The sequence below is a fragment of the Ixodes scapularis genome, unplaced genomic scaffold (assembly GCF_016920785.2).
Source record: "Ixodes scapularis isolate PalLabHiFi unplaced genomic scaffold, ASM1692078v2 PGA_scaffold8__174_contigs__length_109621045, whole genome shotgun sequence".
In the NCBI taxonomy this organism is placed as follows: Eukaryota; Metazoa; Arthropoda; class Arachnida; order Ixodida; family Ixodidae; genus Ixodes; species Ixodes scapularis.
The window spans coordinates 92,768,438-92,787,500 of record NW_024609883.1 but is presented as its reverse complement, the minus strand read 5'-3'; the positions used below and the strand labels follow the sequence as shown (position 1 = coordinate 92,787,500).

At 46.9% G+C, this 19,063-nt stretch overlaps 2 protein-coding genes across 2 annotated transcripts; both read right to left on the bottom strand.

Moving 5' to 3' along the window:
• Nucleotides 1–3,690: 3,690 nt before the first annotated feature.
• On the bottom strand, nt 3,691–8,845 carry LOC121833629. Its single transcript, XM_042287061.1, has 2 exons — nt 7,820–8,845; nt 3,691–3,855 (listed from the first exon to the last, which is right to left on the bottom strand). Exons 1-2 carry the CDS (start codon nt 8,843–8,845, stop codon nt 3,691–3,693), a joined length of 1,191 nt encoding a protein of 396 aa, XP_042142995.1.
• Nucleotides 8,846–11,521: 2,676 nt separating this feature from the next.
• Nucleotides 11,522–15,532, bottom strand: LOC8040685. Its single transcript, XM_040218392.3, has 5 exons — nt 15,112–15,532; nt 13,999–14,119; nt 13,841–13,909; nt 11,640–11,708; nt 11,522–11,544 (listed from the first exon to the last, which is right to left on the bottom strand). The coding sequence occupies exons 1-5, from the start codon at nt 15,268–15,270 to the stop codon at nt 11,522–11,524; spliced, it is 441 nt and encodes a 146-aa protein (XP_040074326.3). The 5' UTR covers nt 15,271–15,532.
• Between the last annotated feature and the right edge of the window lie 3,531 nt (nt 15,533–19,063).

Sequence of the window (19,063 nt, the reverse complement as noted above, 5' to 3'; positions counted from 1 at the left end):
TTGTGTGTGTGGAATGTTTATGAGAAACTCATTTACAATTGGGTTAATTTCATTTCCTGTTGGTTCTAATTAATAAAAACATTTTATAAGACATGGTGCTGCAGCTAAGTAACAGATCTGCTTCTGCTAGATTTTAACCCTAAAATATTTTACAGCTTGCATTACAGCAAACAAGCCAAAGGAGGTGGCTGTTGGTGCCCTGAAGGAAGTTGAAGCCTCTACAATGTCATGGCTGCACCATGCCCAGGAGAGGCTTCAGAAGCATTGCAATAAGTAAGCTTATTCATTTTTTGTTCAGCTGAGGTTGCAATGATAAGGCTCATGAAATTAAACGTTGCATGTCCAACTCGGAAATATATGGCCGCGGTTCGGAACATATTAAAGAATGGAGCATACCACTCTCACATGAACTGCATTTGCTTTGGATGAGGTGCCTACCTGAGGAGCTATAAACATGGTCGCACTAGAATAATTAATAATTTAAGCAGACATTAAATAAGGCAGTTTCAACAGGGAATCCAGCTTATCAGCTTGTTCTTCTATCTTCTAGTGATCGATATGGAAGAACTAGGGGAGGATCTGTGAAAGCAAGATGGCCTGAAAGCTACAGGATAATCTGCAAGAGCCTGGAAATGGTCTGTGCAAATAAAATAGATGTTACCTTTTCTTAGATTGGAGTTGCCCCTTTGTTAACGAGAACCTCATCTGGTGTCTTGCAAAAGGGCCGTCTTCACATGCAGTTTGTTTTACATTCTAGTAAACAGCAGGCGTCACTCATTTTGTTAAATGAATACTTGAGGATCAGTATATCATACATGTAATGATGCTGTTTTTCAGGGGTCTTTGGTTACATACTCAGTAAAAACCGCATTTACAGCTGTAAGGCTGCAAGAGACCCCAGTTGTCATGCCTCGTAAAACTCTTAAAGGACCCATGCAAAGGAAAAAAAACTGTTTTAAACAGCTTAGATGGAAAAAGGATGTCATAAAACAATATTAGAACGAAGAAAAAAATTTAGAGCTATATTTACGGCATTATACGAACTTGTAGTTGGCGCCCGCCGGCGCCACGGAAAAGTGGCCCTTATTTATCACGTGACTGGCCCTTACTTATCACGTGGTGCTTGAACTCCTTCGGAAGCTTCGTATGGCGTCTAAAAGTAACTTATTCATCTTTGTTTGAAATATAACAAAAAACTAAGATTAATAGGTAACTTTTAGAGCCCAAAGGAAACTCCTGAAAAAGCGCAAGCAGACGTGATAGACCTGTGCGCCGGTCAGATGACGGCGGCGGCGCCCCGAAGCAGACGAACTTGTGCGGCGGTGGCGATGGCGGCGTGGAGAAACGCGTTGAAGCGGTGTTCGCACAACGCTCAGCGTGCGGCGGCAGCGTGACTTTGCGGCGGCGGCGCGCGGGCCTACCACATGACCAGCGGCGGCTTCCGCGGGCGCCAACCACAAATTCGTATAGCGCTGTAAATATAGCTCTGAATTTTTTTTTTCTTCGTTGTAAAATCGTTTTATGACATCCTTTTGGCATCTAAGCTGTTTAAAAAGTTTTTCCTTTGCATGTGTTCCTTAACACTTGCCATAGTGAGATTTATTTCCCTTCAGAACGGCACATGTCATGTCTCCCTTACACCAGAACGTAGAATGCGCATCGCCTGTGTTGGCGGCTCGTAACACTGGCTCCAGTGGTTTCGAGTAAATTCGAATGGCATCCGCAAACCAGAATGAGCTGTCTTGTGCAAGTCCCATAGCCATCCAATGTGGGATAATACCTCCCAAAGATAATACCTCGCACTCTCACATCCCGTGAGAGTGCGAAGAAATGTCCACAAGGCCTCCGTGGGAACCTCCCGTGCCATTGTTTCCAGTGCCATTTGGGACGTCTACGGGAAGTTTAAGGGGGGAATCTGGGATATCCCTGGGGATGCCGCTGCCATCCCGGTGGGACTTCCGTAGGACGACCCTGGGATACATTTCTGTTGTCTGGGACGTTCTAACATTTTCGTCGCCCGAGTGAGCAGAGTTTGTTAGGGCTGGTACGCTCAAACAGCGAATTCGTCTATGTGGGCTGAGAATCGGATCTCTTGTTGATTTGTCACGGCTAAAATGGCATCTGCTTTTATCATCAGCTTGAAAAATAATGCACGTGGCGAGATTGATGCTCTCGGTAAATTCGTGAAGTGTTCTTGGACGGCGTATTACTTTTCTCGTATTTAACCCTGCGAGTCTCACCTTTTGGAATATAAAAGTAAATAAAGCTTGGGTCCATATAAAAAAAAAAAAGCGTCTGTCTGTTGATTTGCTGTTGTTGAGCCACAAAAGGACAACGCGCCTCTAGAAGGCACGGTAACAAATGTGATGGCGGCCGAGATCGGCCATCTGCTACAGCCGTGCTTTTCAATCTCACATCCAAGTGTCCGGGGGTAGGCCACTCCAGGAGAAGAGGTCGTCTTCAGCTGGTAGATCCAGAGGTGGGGCTCCTCGCGAGATTCGCATGCTCCGTCGCGGATTTTGGTCGTCGCCCCAAAACGACTGGTGGAATTCCCCATATGTTATTGTTAAACATATTTTGCATATTTAAAATTGAGATTTTGCTTAGACTAGGTACTCAAAGAGAAGGTTTTACCAACCACACTAACCTTGGCTGTTGGCGGGTTGCGCTTTCGAACAATGGCCTTGCCCAGGAAGATTTTCTGCCCACAAACAAGATGACCCCGCAGGTTTTTGCAAGAGGTGAGGAATGTCAACCAGGAAGTACAGGCGTCATTCCTTGTCGCATGGATGAGGGCAAAAGATATTCGACCTTCCACACTTGGTTGCCATTATGCCACAAACGTCCATATTGCCTGGTTTCCTGGTCCCACGTCAGTAAAAATGGCATCCACTTTGATATCAATCTTTTCGCTTCGTGTGATGATGTCAAACAAGGTGTCCTGCAGAGTCGTGGCACAGAATGATGTGGTCGCGGCACCGCGGAAAGGCAATAGCCCGTAGCATGAAGGCCAGCGGTGCCACGTCTAATAAACATGATAAAGCGATGAGTATACACAAACAAGACAACAACAAGATGGATTGTTGTTACTGCGGAGGATGGCAGTCCGATTTGGAGATGTCCAGATTTCGTTGAGGCAGGTCAGCAGCGAGCTATGGGGAACTCGCACGCCGCTCGATCGGTGCATGTAGCACAAAGGCGCCCCAGGAGCATGGTGGTGCTGTCGCTCACTGGGGTCGAAGCATCAGGTTCCAAGGCCCAGGGCTCAGACTGAGGCACTGCCGCTGCCCGGTGTGTCGTCCTTTCAACGAAATTTGATGTGCTCCATTCATTGCTGTAGTGTTCTAAGAGCAGGCAAAGGGCCCAAGTTTTTTTTTAATGTGCTTATATATAGCCTTTGCTTCCACACACCACTTTCGCAGCTAAAGCCTTCTGAAGTGTTGCGTCGAACCAGGAGCTTCCCCTCACTGTTCCTTTCTCCAAAGCTCTAATCTCATCAGGAGCAAAGATACGACTAATAGACTCCTGGAGCTTGCCTCTTTCTTTTTCCGTTGTTCGACGTTTCTTTTGCTTGTGGTTCAACATCAGCTCAAGCTTGTTTTCTCGATTCAAACCACGTTCATGCGTCCCAAAAGTTACTGCTTGACATCTGTCACAATATGCTATTGTAGGTGTTTCAGTTGACCTCCGCTAGGTGGTCAGTGGCGGCAGCGCGGTAAACAAACCCCGCAATAAACGTGGCTGACGAGCACATGTGTGGTTCCTTGGCAGAGTAGACAAACAATGAACAACGTCCATCAGAACTTTCTGCAGCTTTTTCTGCTTGAGGTGCATCCCAAGATTCTGCAACATCATCTGCAACAGGGAAAGAATAAATTGAGAACACATAAGCAAGTAGAAAAGTAAGCCTACAAAAAGGCGAACAGTATACCTGAAAGAATTAGTTAGCATGAGGACGTCTGCACCATTGTAAAAAAAAAACAAAAAAAAATTGTTAAATAAGAGGTGAATCTATTAAAGGCCTAAATACCAGGCCAAAATAAAAGCTTGGCTACGGCGCTGAATATGAGAGATCAGCAAGATAATTTTTTAAACAGGTGATCCGCCTAGGTGATGGCACGAAAATGGGAAGGAGGTGACCACTTCCATGGGATTGTGTCCCTGTTAGTCATGTTTCTCAGCTTATATGTACTGCAGGTGACATACAACAATGCACAATAAGTAGAGACACTGACACCGCCCCCCCCCCCCCCCCAAAAGAAAAAAAGCCTTTTATTTTTTTTTTTTTGTTGTTGTGCCAGGCAATTTATTATGGTATCAGAAGACTACCCAAATAATATTTTGCAACTGCTCGAAACCAAAACCGAACTGGGCAGGAAGAAGAAATATAGAGGAGGAGAAAGTTACCGGAAGTCACGTGGCTGTGCAACATTTGTTTTTCCAGTCAATGTATTTGCAGCTTTTAGAAGCTTAGAAGCCACAAAAACATGGGTATCATATTTTATGTCCATTTTTAGTATTGAGTGTGTGCCTCCGATGACTCGTGACTTTGATTATGTTTGGTGGTCGTGTCTAAACTACAGAAAACGACACGTGACCACAAAGAAGAGTGTGAGCGTGATTCAAACCGGCCAGTTCTCGATGGGAGGTTTTCAGGCGGAAAGAAAACAAATTTCGAGCAGCAAATTGTGTTCTGGGTAGTTGGGCTTTCACATGTCAAGTACAAATAAAAACCTTCACAAGCACAAACACCATGTCAGTGTCCATCTAATACCTGCTTTTTCACTCTTTATAAATGTAGTAGACCCGAGTCAAGGGGTGTACTGAGGGTTTATTCCAATACAGCAGGTCAGAGGGACATGACTAGCTGCCAAGATTCCAACTCGCCGAAGAACGGAATGCACGAGCTCCCGTGTCCGAGCTCGTGCTCTGCTGACAAAGAAGACGATGATCTTTTGCAATCACCACATTTCCTTCCCTCTTAAGAAGGCTTGTAACGGTCCGGCTTGAGGCGGCTGCGGGTCGGGTATCTCCTACTGGAGTCTGGCTGCAATGGAGACCCCGAAGTAACTTGTGTGTCGGTGGCCTCCTGCTGGGTGTAAACCTGAGAAGGCCCTGGCACATCCATTGGGAATATTGAAGTGTCGGGATCGTCATATGTCAACCTTGGTTTCAGGTGATCTGCATGGACCCGACGGGTTTTGTGATCTTCATCCGAAACTTCGTAGATGACGTTGCCAATTATTTTTGTGACAACGCCCTTTATCCAGTGTTGTTTGTGGAGAGGATGTTTTACCCACACTTTCTGCTTGATTGTGAAGGTAGCGGTTCCCTTGTCTTTCTTTGCCGTTTTGGCATGGGTCCGTACCTTGGAAGGCTTCAGTAAGTCGAGAACCGTCCGGTAGGGCCTGCTCGTGAGCAGTTGACACGGGGGTTTTCCCGTTGAGGTGTGGGGGGTGATCCGGTACTTGAGCAAGAAGTCTCGGATGGCTGCCTTCCTCTCTTCTCCAGAGGAACGTCGAAGAGCAGTCTTCAATGTCTTTACAAAACTCTCGGCTTGTCCGTTGGACTTGGGGTGATACGGTGGGGTAAAGAGATGAGTAATTCCGCCGCTGTCCATGAATTCTTTAAATTCCGAGCTGATGAACTGTCGCCCATTATCGGTGACAAGTTGTTGTGGCAGGCCTTGACGAGAGAAAATCTCCTGCAAAGCGTCGATGGTATCTGCCGCTGTTATAGATTTCATCGGCATAACCTCAGGCCATTTGCTGAACGCATCTATGACGATGAGATAGCTTTGCTGATCTAGCTGTGCAAAGTCAGCATGAAGTCTCTGCCACGGCAGTTCCGGAGCTTCCCAGCGGTGAAGAGGAACGTGTGGTTTGTTGTTGCAAACACTGCTGCAGACCTCACATTGCTGCGTCGTGCGCTCAATATCTCTGTCGATGTGTGGCCACCACACGTACGACCGTGCCAACATCTTCATTTTTGTTTGACCCACGTGTCCTTCATGAAGAAGTTCCATTACTTGGTGCTGGAATTTGCGTGGAACTACGGTTCGCGAATTCCATAGGATGCAACCGTTGAGGATGGCTAATTCCGATCTCTGTCTATGGAATGGCGTGAGGTCGGAGTCCGTCACCTTTTCTGGCCAGCCCTGACTGATGTACCGTTGTACTTGGGAGAGGACAGAATCTGACGCAGTTTCCGTGGCAATGTCCTTTGCCTTCACTGGTAACTTAGACAAACTCTGGGTGTGAAGCGCAAAGACATGTTCTGTATCACAGGAGATGGTGAAAACTCCGCTTGCCATTTCCTTGTCGAAGTCCTCGTCGGGACATTGTGCGAAACGCGAAAGTCCATCAGCGTTTCCGAAGTTTGCTGTTGGCACGTACTCAATTGTGTAGCTGTAGTTCATTAGTATAAGGGCCCAACGCTGGAGTCTGTTTGCCGATGTCACGGGGATTCCCTTCATGGGGCCAAATATGGTTGTCAGAGGTTTGTGGTCAGTATAGAGCACAAACTTGCGTCCCCAAAGGTACTGGTGAAATTTGCGGACTCCAAAGATGATGGCAAGTGCTTCCTTCTCTATTTGTGCATAAGCACACTCTGACGAATTCAGTGTCTTAGAAACATGTGCTATGGGGCGTTCCTTGCCATTGATCTTGTGATATATCACCGCGCCCACGCCTTCTGACGATGCATCCGCCGCGAGGTAAAATGGCAGATGAGGGTTGAAGTGGACTAGGGCCTCCGTAGCCGTCAGCTGTTGTTTGATGTTTTCAAACGCATCTACGCACTCGGAGCTCCATTGCCAGGCGGTGTCTTTTCTCAGTAGCTTGTTCAGTGGCGCACATTTGTCAGCAAGGTTCGGAAGGAACTTGCCGTAATGCTGCACCATGCCGAGGAGACATCTTAGCTGGCTGATGTTCTTGGGCTCTGGCATATTCAGGATAGCCGAGACCTTTTTCATGGAAGGCGTGAAGCCATCGGCGGAAACGACTTGCCCGAGGTACTCGACCTTTTCTTGAAGAAAGGCGCATTTTTCCCTCTTGAGCGTGAAGCCGTATTCCTCTAGCCGCTGGAGCACTTGTTGAAGATTTTTGAGGTGTTCAGGAGTATCTCTCCCAGTGACAATGATATCATCGAGGTAACAGGCAACGCCTTCGAGCCCTGCAGTTACCTGGTCCATCGTGCGCTGGAACACTGCTGGGGCGGAGGCGACTCCAAACGGCATCCGGTTGAATCGAAACAGACCTTTGTGCGTGTTGATCACGAGAGCCGTTCTTGCCTCTTCATCGAGTTCCAGCTGGAGATACGCTTCTGACAAGTCCTGCTTCGTGAATTTTTTGCCTCCATTTAGTTTAGCGAAAAGTTATTCCGGACGTGGCAGTGGGTACTGGGTTATGTCGAGCTGAGGATTTACAGTGACACTGAAGTCACTACAGACTCGAACCGATCCATCCGACTTTGGGACGACCACAATTGGAGTGGCCCACTGCGAGAAGTCCACGGGTGTGAGAACGTTGTTGTTGACTTGCTTGGCCAAGTCTTTCTCTACTGCTTCTCGCGTAGCAAATGGTATTGGGCGGGGCTTGAAGAACTTTGGTTTCGCGTCAGGCTTGAACTGAAGTTGGACCTTGAGTTTAGTGCAACAGCCCAAGTCGCCGGAGAACAAGGTCGGAAATGTTGCCAACATTGTCTGAAGTGAGGCTTCTACTTCCAGTTCCACAGATCGAATAAACAATTTGTTGAGGTCGATCTGCAGCCTGTGTATCCACGTTCTTCCAAGCAGGTTGGTGTGTCGTTTGTCAGTCACCAATGCTTCTAGCTCTTCGGAGCGTTTTCCAAGCGTGACCTGAAGCAAGCACCGTCCCTGGACCGTGATTTTCTTCTGGTTGAAGCAGAAGAGGTTGTAGTCGCATTTTTGCAAGGTGGGCTTCCCTATCTTCCGCCACGTGTCAGTGTCTAGGAGTGTCAGCTTAGATCCTGTGTCGACCTGCAACCTTACGGGTGTTCCTTGAATAATGCAAGAGACAAATTCGCCATCTGATCCTGGAGTGACGAATACGTTGGTGATTGTTTTCACCTTTTCCTTTTTCTTGCCAGCTGTCTTGTGACGCTCCGCTGATCGACATACTTTTGCAATGTGGCCTCGTTTGCCGCATGCATTGCACGACTCAGTTCGGAAGCGGCAGGAACTCTCCGAATGGTTGGTGTTGCCGCATCGAAAACACTTGACTGGCGCAGAAGTGGACGGCTTCACTTTTTCAACGAGCAGCGCAGCGTGGTCTCCCCGGTCTAGGCGCCGGGACTCTGCTTCGGCGGTGAGGGTTGACTCGGCCAAGCGAAGTGCGACGTCCAGAGTGAGGTCCTTCTCGAGCACCAGACGTGCCCGGACGCGCGTGTCACGGAGACCCACGATGAATGCCGTCAAAAGGGACGAACTTCTGGCGTCGGCTTCAGATTCATAGTCGCAGTTAATGAGGATTGATCTAAGCCGCGTTATGAAGTCTTTGATTGTCTCATTTTCTTCCTGGCGAGCCGAAAACAACTTCGCCCGTTCGAATTCCTTGAATTTCTTAGGTGCGAAATGTTCTTCGAGCTTTTTGAGCAACTCTTGATACGGTGTCTCCAGAAAGCTCTGTGGCTGAATTAGGGAGTAGAGCAGCTTAAATGTCTTGGGACCAATTGAAGCGATCAATAAGTTTCTCTTGTCCGCCTCGGCAGTGATCTTAGCGACGTCGAGACAAGCTTGAAACCTTATCTGATAAAGCTTCCAGTTCTCCTTTTCGGCGTCGAATGTCCCGGGACTGTGGAAGCGGTGGGTCTGGTTCTCCACCATGCTCGCTGCTGCTCTGCCGTGCTCCCGTTAAGTCCGGTGTGGTCTTCACCTCGTCGCCAGTGTAGTAGACCCGAGTCAAGGGGTGTACTGAGGGTCTATTCCAAAACAGCAGGTCAGAGGGACATGACCAGCTGCCAAGATTCCAACTCGCCAGGAACGGAATGCACGAGCTCCCGTGTCCGAGCTCGTGCTCTGCTGACAAAGAAGACGATCTTTTGCAATCACCACAATAAGAAAAAGATAGAGAAAAATTTAGAAATCCGGAATCGTCAAGCAATTATGTTACTACCGGCAGTGAGGCCAGTCTTGGGTAAGTTAATTTTTAAAAGTAATTCGTTACAGTTACTTTCAGAAAAAAGTAGCAAAGTTACCGTTACAGTTACTGCAACAAAAGAGTAACTTGTTACAGTTACTTTTAAAATTAACAATTTTACTTTTCATTTACTTTTCTATAACACAAAAAGAAAAAATTAGGAAAAACTAGAAAACGCCTCTCACCAAGTTTTATCGCATAAAATTAAAAAGCATGCTTTTTACTTCATATTGTAACTTAGCAGAAATTGCTTCTCGAAATTAGTGTTTGAAAATTTCCACGCCAGAGTAGTCACGCAAATCAAAATACGAAACATGCGCAGTGCTCTCAGCGTGTATTGTTGTTTCACGGTTGATTCACCCGATTAAAAAGCGTTTTCATAGAAAAAAAAAAAACCACAACATAAATAGTGCTTCAGCACACTAAGATGTAAGCGTTCAGTCACAAAGTATAAGCGCATGCGTAAAGATAACTAGATTGTTTTTTTTTTGTGAAACCTACACGCGGCTATATTCGGGTCGTGACTCGCGAGAAAGAACGTATTCAAAAGTTTGTGCAAGGCCAACTTGACACTCGAAATGTCGGAATAGACGATTTGAAAAGCGCAAGGAATATCTAAATTGTACTCGTTCAGTGATATATTATTCATAAAACACCGGAAAGAAACGACACAAGTAACGTCGTTACTTTCATCGTTACCTCAGAAAAAAGTAATGGAACTACAGTTACAAGTTACATTTTAAAAAGTAACTCGTTACAGTTACAACTTACCAAAAAGTAACAAAATTACAGTAACGCGTTACTAGTAATGCGTTACTACCTAAGACTGAGTGAGGCTAAATAATTGCTTTAATGGTGTCTTCAGAACAAATATGATAATTCATATATTCACATAACATGCACACGGCAAGTTAATGTTATCACGAACAAGTAGGCATGTGCGAATATTCACCATTTTCGAATAACAAATCGAATATTACCCTATCCGATTCGTTAATTGAATCGAATAATAATTTTTAAAAGTTTTGAATATTTTTCGAATAATTTCCGCATGGTCGTTACGGTGTCGCGCCACGAGATTCCCTTCACAGGCGTCCCACAACGCTCCGGCACGCCTGCCATACGTGCCCGCAAGATGGCAATACGTACCCTCTTTTCCTAGACAATGATTATCATCATCGGCAGCAGCAGTTTCTCTCTATACGTACGTTGCTGTGGCCTCCATTAGGGACCACTGTGTTAAGTATAACCCGCATGAAAGCGATTCGGCAAGAGACGAGACCGGCGACGTAGACCCGCTTCGCTGTCGCTTGGTCAGTCTCGCGAAGAGGCAAGCCGCATGAAAGTTGCGTGAGCAAGCGACCAAGGCGATGAGGACGTTTTCTAGAAATCCAAACACCAAGCGACGCGACGAGCGACAGTGAGAAATCACCGTCGCTCGCTGCTGATTCTCATCGCTGTCGCTTGTCTCCCCGCTCGCTAAATCGCTGACATGCGGCTCGACCTTTGGGGACCGCTTTCGCACGAGACTGCTTGTGCACGCTTTCGGAAAGCACGTCGTGGAGTCGTTTCAGGAGTGGTTGCAACGGTACCGCCGCTCTGTATGAACGAAGTAGAAGTGGTAGAATCTGGAAGTTGTTCGAAGAGAAAGCGCAGTAGAGTGTAGAAGATTTTAGGCCGCTCCCATGCAACCAATCAAAGAAGCCACAACAGCTGCTTGTATCGAGTCTTTTCCAACACTTTCCATGGTTGTTCCACTTGTTCAGTGTGTGAGGATGTTGCTTTTTGAGGGCTCAAGTGGAACAAGACAATGCATTTTCCCTAAATCTTCTCAGATCAGTAAAAACAAGGTTCCTGGACGTAATCACACAGACACATCACGCGCTTGCCACCTTCCTTGATCCTCGATTCAAGGACATCTGCTACAACAAGGAATCAAAAGAGAATGTAGAGTTCCTACTAAAAACATTGCTTCAGGATGTACCAGGCTCAAGCGAACTCTGATTTTATGTTCAACATCCGCGTGAACCGCGATATTATGTTTACCATTGTAATATTTCAGTCGCTTTTGACTCTATTTATATATATATATATCGTTGAACTCTAGTCATTATTGTCTAGTTGCGCTGTCACAATAATTTTAAGAAACATTTTGGAACAATAAAAAAAATTGTAACCTCTTTGCTCTTCTTGAGTAGCTGTCTACTTAATATTCGGAAACTATTCGAAAATTATTCGATTTGTATTCATATTCGATTCAGTGCCACAATTATTCGATTTGTATTCGATTCGGTTTCAAAAATTCCTATTCGCACACCCTTACGAACGAGCTGTTGTCAGTTATTGCTCTTTGTCTGTTCGAACTATGTTGCCATCATCAAAAATTCTAGTGAGGAGGAGAGCAGTTCTTTGCAACTCCAAGAGAGCCGATGTTGTGTTCATGTTTGCTGTGTCAAGCAGTGTACTATACTTTCAACTTACCTTGCTCGGGCACTACGGGTTCCGACGCAATGGCTGAATGAATATCAACTTGAGAAGCAATTTCTGCAGCTATAAAATAGAAAAATATTTTTGTGAATACTCATGCAGTCCTTTAAAGGGCAACTCCGCTTAATTCCGAAGATTTTGAGATTTTTGAGATGATGAGTGATTTCGCATCAAAAAGCAATAATAAAAGACCCTACATCATTTGCTTCACGAAAAATGGGATATACTATATTGAAACCGAAAGTTTGACTCCGTCCAGTAACATTGGCCTCGGGCCGCCAAGAACATGGCTATCAGGTGGTACAAGATGTCATGTGATCCTCTACGTGACAACGGGCGGGATTGGGGCGAGCACGTGCCACGAGCAAATGTCGTCTGCACCGCACTCTTCACCGTGTTTTGATGTCTACGACATTCGACGCCTGCACAAATGCGGCATAAATCTGCGCTCGTACTGTCCGTAGTGCGGACGAAACTATAAAAGACAATACAAGCGTTGAGACGACGACAACGGTTGCGACGCTAAAGACGACGGTAACGGCGGGACCACAGCAAGGCGGCCCGACGGCTCCCAAGATGCGCGCTGCGCAGGCACGTTACGCCAATTACAAGGACACCGCCGAGCGACAAGAGAAAATGTTGCTGACGTCACCCGTTACACTTGCCCGGAAAAATAAAAACGAGCAAAAGGGGGCAATGGTGATGACGTTTAGCTCAATGTTGGCTACACCCACACCATAGCCTTGACTGCGCTGTTGGTTGCGCTTCAATTCGCACGCTCGAGTCAGCCGATTTTGGCAACTTGGGGAGTTGCAAAGTTTGCCGGAACGTTTAAGAAACATTTAGACAGAACTACGTCGTTATATTTGACGCGTGGTCTTCCTAGGTGATACTAAAGAAGACTGCATTGTTTTTTTTCAAAAACAAAGATGAAGCGGAGTTGCCCTTTAAAAGAAGGCAATTCAAAATTAGCATTGCCGTCATCAAACATTCTAATGAGGCGGAGAGCAGTTCTTCGCCACTCCAAGAGCTGATATTGTTTTCATCTTTGCTGTGTCGAGTAGTGCACTATAGACTAAGTCATGTTTACAAACAAACCGGAACGCCCCTAGTGGACGCCACCGGCGCTGTGCATGCGGAATGGAGTGTGGGCAATAAGCTTGCCATCGCCCATAAACAAGCCATTGAAATGCTATGTTGTCGGCGTCGGTGTGACTCCCCATGCTCTTTTTTGCGTTGGAATTGTTGATTCTACGTCTTCCTGGCAATTTCTGACTACATGAGCGGCCTCGGCAAAATTACCGAGGCTCGTTACACCGCAATACTTCACGTAAAAAATGTGACATGCGGCGCTTTACTCTGCGTGGACGCTGCAGAATGGACGCTAAAGCCCGATTCGCAGGTTGACATTTCACTCGCAATTTTCAGTCACGACGTCGCTCAAGCTGCAAAAGCGTGAACCGCAGCTGAGATAGTCGACGTCGATACTGAAAAATGCAAGCAGAATTGGACCAAGTGAATTAGGCATAACAAGTCGGTGATGGCCACTCGGTAACAATGATCAATATTTCCTTGTATCTACTCTTTACACAGAGCCTGCTTACCCCAACTAACCTTCAAACTTAAAAGTCCTTTGAGGCTTGCTTTTACTTCTTATTGCAATTACCAGGCCAACGTTTGGCCGGTGTCGTCTAAAAGAGCAGACGACAAGCAGAAACGTTTGAAAGAGCAGACGACAGTTTGAACGATCAGGTGGCCATTTGAACTTGAAGACGCACTGAACGTAGTCCGCAGGTGGCCCGTACAACTTGACGGTTTTCCCGCGTTCATGTTGGAACAAAAAAAATAAATGTGATGACCACACGTATCCGTGAATTCAACCAAAAGTGCTTCCCACCCTAGCAATCGTGGTCCGACGGCGTGTGGTTTTCCCTTTTCACGGCACATATCCAGATTCTCGGGCGAACCGAGCACATGAAAACTGACCTTCAAACCTTTCTCGACTCTTTTGGTACAGCCTCAGTCACGGCATTTTGATGAGAAGGCAGGTTTTTGTCTGGTTTCCTTCTAAACAACGCAGAAATGCACGTCCTACATGGTGACTTCCGCCCACAGCCTCAGACCGGAAGTACGCTCGACGCGCACCACCACCCCGTAACGTGACAGAGTTGAGTTTCTGTATACTTTCAACTTGCCTGGTTTGGGCACTATGGACTCCGACAAAATGGCTGAATGAACATCGACTTGAGAAGCAATGTCTGCAGCTGTAAAGGAGAAAAATATTTTGCCGTGAATACTCATGCAGCCTCTCAATACAAGGTAATTCAACTTTAGTGCTGCGCTTGCAACTTACATTGTTCCTCTGTGGAAGGATGACAATCTGGGCTGAGGAGAAGAGATGGAACTGCATTGGGTTTCAGTTTACGTCTGCCATTAACTTCACAGGTCTCAAACTCCTTCGATTCAAAGTGATCCTGAAATAACACAAGTCATAGGTGCATATGCACCTTAGTTGCTCCTTCACAGCATCAGCCCTGTTAAAATGCAATGCACACTCCTAATTATGTGAATTAATGTGCTTCGTGTAGATGTAGCCTTCGAAGCAGAGCTTCGGCGAACCTTGTTGAGAGGCCACAAAGGTAGCCATGTTCTATAAACAACCTGATGCCAACCAGTGAGTCGGACCAGTTGTATTGTTCAACCGATAGGTTCTCATTGCCAAGTGCGGGAAGGCCTTGGCAAAAACGAAGTGCGTATGGGGGATCCGCACGTAAAAAGCAGAGTTCACTCTCCACCTTCTAGGCAGGACACTTTGTGGTATGAAATATTACGGTTTGGAATGTCCTTGGTATTTATTTATTTATTCTGGCCATCAATGCGCCCACAAACCGCTCGTGGCCTTATTAGTGCACATAGGAAGCGTCTTGGGATGACGGGTGTCGGGATAGAATGTTTTTGGCATAAAATGTTTGGGATGAGCTGTATTTGGATGAACTTCCTATTTTAGGCAGGAGACTTACTGGTATGAAATATCCAGGTATGGAATGTCCTTGGTATGAGGCGTCTTGGAATGAGACGTCTCGGGATAAAACGTCTTTGGCATAAAGTGTCTGTGATGAAGTGATATGGGAGTGACCCTTGAAAGGCTCCTGAAAGGCTCCAGATACTGCGTGGACTATTCTGGCATGAAATGTCGGGGTATGGACTGTTCATGGGGCAAACCGGGACAAACCGTTCGGGGATGAAACACCTTGGGATGAATGGACTTTGGTATTAAGTGTCTGGGATGAACTGTCCTGGGATGAAGTATGGTTAGTATGGTCAGCATGGTACATAGAGCCCCCAGCGAGGAGCACCACACGCGCGGATGCGCCAGTAAGTCACTTTAGAAAACAAACCTGTCGAACGACCGTCGTCGGGGAGGAAATATGCTTTCTACCGAAATTTAAAGGAAATTCAGACCTACCTCGCAAATTCTTGCGTTCTTGGGAGTTGGCGATCTCCGTCCCATACGCAAAAGCCAGACGAGGCGGCGTCTCACATCGTTTCTCGTCGTCGGAATCCTGTAAAAGCTCTTGCCGCTGTCCGCGCGATTTGTGCACTTCTTAACACTACAGCCTGTCATTTTCAAGGGGCTCTTTCTACGCGCATGCCGAATTTACTGGTGAGAGCTGTGGGAGCTCTCCAACCAGCCACAATGGCCGAATGTGCCATTCCGCGAGCAACGCGATCGTCGCCCGTGTCGTCTGCTTCCCATAGCTTGGTAACGGATGTTCTAAAACATCGCTCGCGTACTCTCACAGTTGCTACATATAATGTTAAATGATTTAGGGAGCTTTCGGTTCGTTCGATTTTAGTCTAGGGTCTACATTTTGCAAACGCAAAGCAAAAAGATTCTATCTGCCCACGTGACCACTCGTCCGCCAATAGGGAAATTGCGCCGAAATGAAAAGAACGCGATACTCTAGCACTGCAAGAGCTCAGTATACGAGCGCCCCCGCGCCCCTAACGGCAAGGCGCACCAAACACTCTTGCCAGATCCGACGCATCTTCAACAATGGCGGCCAGCACAATCCTGCGCGCGCTGCTGATCGTTTTCTTCGTCACCATTTCTGGCATCTCCGGAGCCGAAGCGAGCGGACTGGACACCGGCGACGCCCTCGCGCTCATGCTGGGCATCATGATCACCGTGTTCGGCACCTGCGCCTGCCTGGGCATCTACGCGAGGAAGAGGAACGGCTACCAGTGAGTTCCGCACACGCCCCTCGTGACAACGTCGCAAAACCCACCGGCACTGTCAGGCAAGACAAACAGGACGACGACCTCCGTGGGCACAGAGCATGGATAACGACCCATGTCGGCTTTTTCGTCGCTTGCCGAAGCTATCGTCTCAGCACTGGTGATTGTGAAAATGCACGGCTGATTTTTCTTCGGTGCAGCGTTAGAATGTGCGGTTCTGCACGCTTGTCTAGTCGTCGTCGTTCAGGCGACGCATAATGTTAAATAAATGTTTTTCAGTTGGTTCGTTTGACCCAGTGCTATTTGGTGCTGTTACTGCGTTCAGTGAACTTTTATTATTTATTTCAGGAACTTCTTCAGTGGACCCGACTAATCGAGCTAGTGGCTTATCAACTTGGGCTTTACAAGAGCAGATAGGAAGCTTCTAAACATATTTCACAGCGGAACTTTTCTGCCTCGTTCACTTATCAGGAACGATTCGTAATCGCGCAGAGTCAACGTTTTGCCCCCAGGCTGCTAGAGGTATGGCCACTAACGGGACGGTATGATGTGTTCTACAGGTGCCCAGCCTCCATAAGTTGCCTTCCGTGGTGCTTCGACTGCTCGTGCACGCTCGCGAGACATCGAAGCGTTGTCCGTGGTAGAAAGGTCACGCTGGAGTGGGGACGACGGAATTACTTCCCCGACACATCTGCATTGGTTGCATTCGCATGCAACCGAAACGACTGCAACCACAGTCGAGTGCAAATGTTCGCTGTACACAGCATGGCAAGCGATGGAAGGGATAGCTTCTCGAAGCAACCCACGAGTCACGGTTGTTGAGTTTACATGCGAATGCAACCGTTGCAAATGTGTGAACCAGCCTTTCATCTGTTAGTTGCTATAGCAATCGTACTCAGACCTAGAGTCTTATTTTGAGTGTTCGAGTGCAGCATTATTTGTTTGCATAGCTTACATGTCTATTTAGTTCCACCAAAGGAAGCGGTTTTCACCTGTGCCAGTGCATAAGTGGGTAATACATGGCTTGCACATGTCACCATGTTATATCAATAGTCATTCCTACATGTTCTCACCAGAGGAAACAAATTCAATTATGCAAAATATGTGCTGCAGAAGGAGTATGCACGTGACAGCAAGGCCCTTCAAAACAACCACTGATGCGATACCAGTGCGAGCCATGTGTTGTAAACAGCCCCGAAGTTAATGTATTTCCGTCTAAATCTTCCGAAACGTTGGAGAGTTTTAGCAGATTGCTCCCATAAAGTATGATGCACATGCAAAGGTGCCGGCAAAGTATCTGCTGTTGTTATTGTGATTATCGGAATGATATACAAAACTCCCTATTAAGCAATATGTATACTGCAATGGGTAGGTATTTGTGTGTGGAACGACAGCGATCAAATTTCAAACTATGCTGTCAGTTTTGCAACCGACCATTTATTATTCTTCCTGCCATCTTGGATAAATAGACGGCACAGATGATAGAAATCGTTCACTGCAAGTGATGCCAAGATTCAAACCTAAATAGAGTATTCTGCATCCCTTCTTGGGAAGCTCGCAACACGACACTGTAGAACACTCGGTGCCAGTGTTCAGCTGCAGTTCACGGGCTATTCCAATATGCTCACGGACAGCTATCTGCGATTATGCAGTCGAAGCTATGGGCACACGTGCACTTGCACAACCCGAACACCCGTCGAAGCTGTGCACGGGCGCTCCCCACTTCTCAAGTGCCACAGAAATTTGTATGAGAGTATAGTGCATCAGGTGCAGTCCAAAAGTTTTTCACTCTCGCACCTATAGAGCAGTAAATGCTAGCTCGTGATCACAAAGATGCAAAGAAAAAACGGGCCGTATCTCCACATGGTGAATGATGTTGATTAGGGCGAAGCTCTGGTGGTGCTGATGATACTGATTTTATTGCTCATAGGTACTACTGATGGTGCTAATTTTTTTTATTGCTCATAGGTAGTGCTGAGTTCCGGGTTGCATTTCGACTTCATTATTACTGCTTTATGGTCGGTGAAATGCAGAGCCAGTGGTTCTTCTAGCGCAGGGGTTCTCAAACTTTTTGGTCTCACGGAACCCCAGGAAGCCTCAGACTGCCGCGGAACACTCCCCCCCCTCCATATTTGCTGACCCAGATGCAACAGATGCACTATTGTTGGCAATTTTGCTTGTGTTGCTTCCCATATATCCCCACCATATCAATCGCGATGTCAGTACAAAGTGAGATGAAGGCGCTTTACATGGTCCTGCCGCGCAGCCTGCGACATGGGGGGGAGATTGCGATTTGGGTGTTCGCGGAACCCACGAGCCTGTGTTCCCCGGAACCCAGTTTGAGAACCCCTGTTCTAGCGGATCAGCTTGGGTTCACTAGGAGCCGTGGGAATGCATCTCCAACGCTTAAGTCGGCGTTCCATGTCAGAAAGAGAATGTGTGGTACGGATCGTGGTTATATACGCATCTGAGCATTTGACTGCAGCGCCCTCTCGTCTATAAACGTTGAGCCAATGCATGCAAAGTTTAACGCGATTCTATACGCATTTGACCGCAGCGCCCTCTCCTGTATAGACGTTGAGCGGCTACATGCAACGTTGGCTCTCCCGCACGGCGAGGCTCCATAATGACGCCGATGCTCAGCCGGCCAGGATGTATTTTCGCCAAAGTGTTGTCGCGTACATAGAAAACTTTAAAACACAAGAGACCGCACCTGATTGGTTACCTAGAATTGAAACGCTCGAAATGTTAAAAGAATTTTGAGGTGTCAACGTCAGCCATTGAAGAGATGACGATTTCATATTTCTTCCTCATTTGTATATACCTGTCATGTTACCATGCGTGAGTAATGCGTGTTTGATATAAAAAAATCGGGTAATAAAAAAAAAAAAATTGAGTGTAGCGTAGTGGTTAAGATGTCTGCCTCGCAAGCAAGCGGTCTTGAGTTCGAACCCCCGTGCGGGCGTACGTTTTTTTTTTAAAGTGGGCCGATCCCGGAGGCAGTGCAATCGATGTGAGCACGGATGCCGGACGGACAAGGCTAGACCCTAAGGAGCTTCACCCCTAAAAAATGTTCTCAATGCACCGGTGGAATATCCCACTCATCTCGGTTGCGACCAATACCAGGTGTTTCGCCTTTGACACTCTTGAAGAGGCCCCAGAAAAAAAAGGAGTCTGCG

Bases quoted from the DNA above. Each gene is read 5' to 3' on its own strand.
- LOC121833629 (XM_042287061.1), bottom strand. From the start codon at position 8,845: ATGGTGGAGAACCAGACCCACCGCTTCCACAGTCCCGGGACATTCGAC. The intron at 3,856-7,819 runs GTGACTGACAAA...TCCCTGTTGCAG, and splicing joins CCGAAGAGCTAGAAGCATTG to ATGATGTTGCAGAATCTTGG.
- LOC8040685 (XM_040218392.3), bottom strand. From the start codon at position 15,270: ATGACAGGCTGTAGTGTTAAGAAGTGCACAAATCGCGCGGACAGCGGC. The intron at 14,120-15,111 runs GTAGGTCTGAAT...GTGTTATTTCAG, and splicing joins AGAACGCAAGAATTTGCGAG to GATCACTTTGAATCGAAGGA. The intron at 11,545-11,639 runs GTAAGTTGAAAG...CCTCCTCACTAG, and splicing joins ACCCGTAGTGCCCGAGCAAG to AATTTTTGATGATGGCAACA.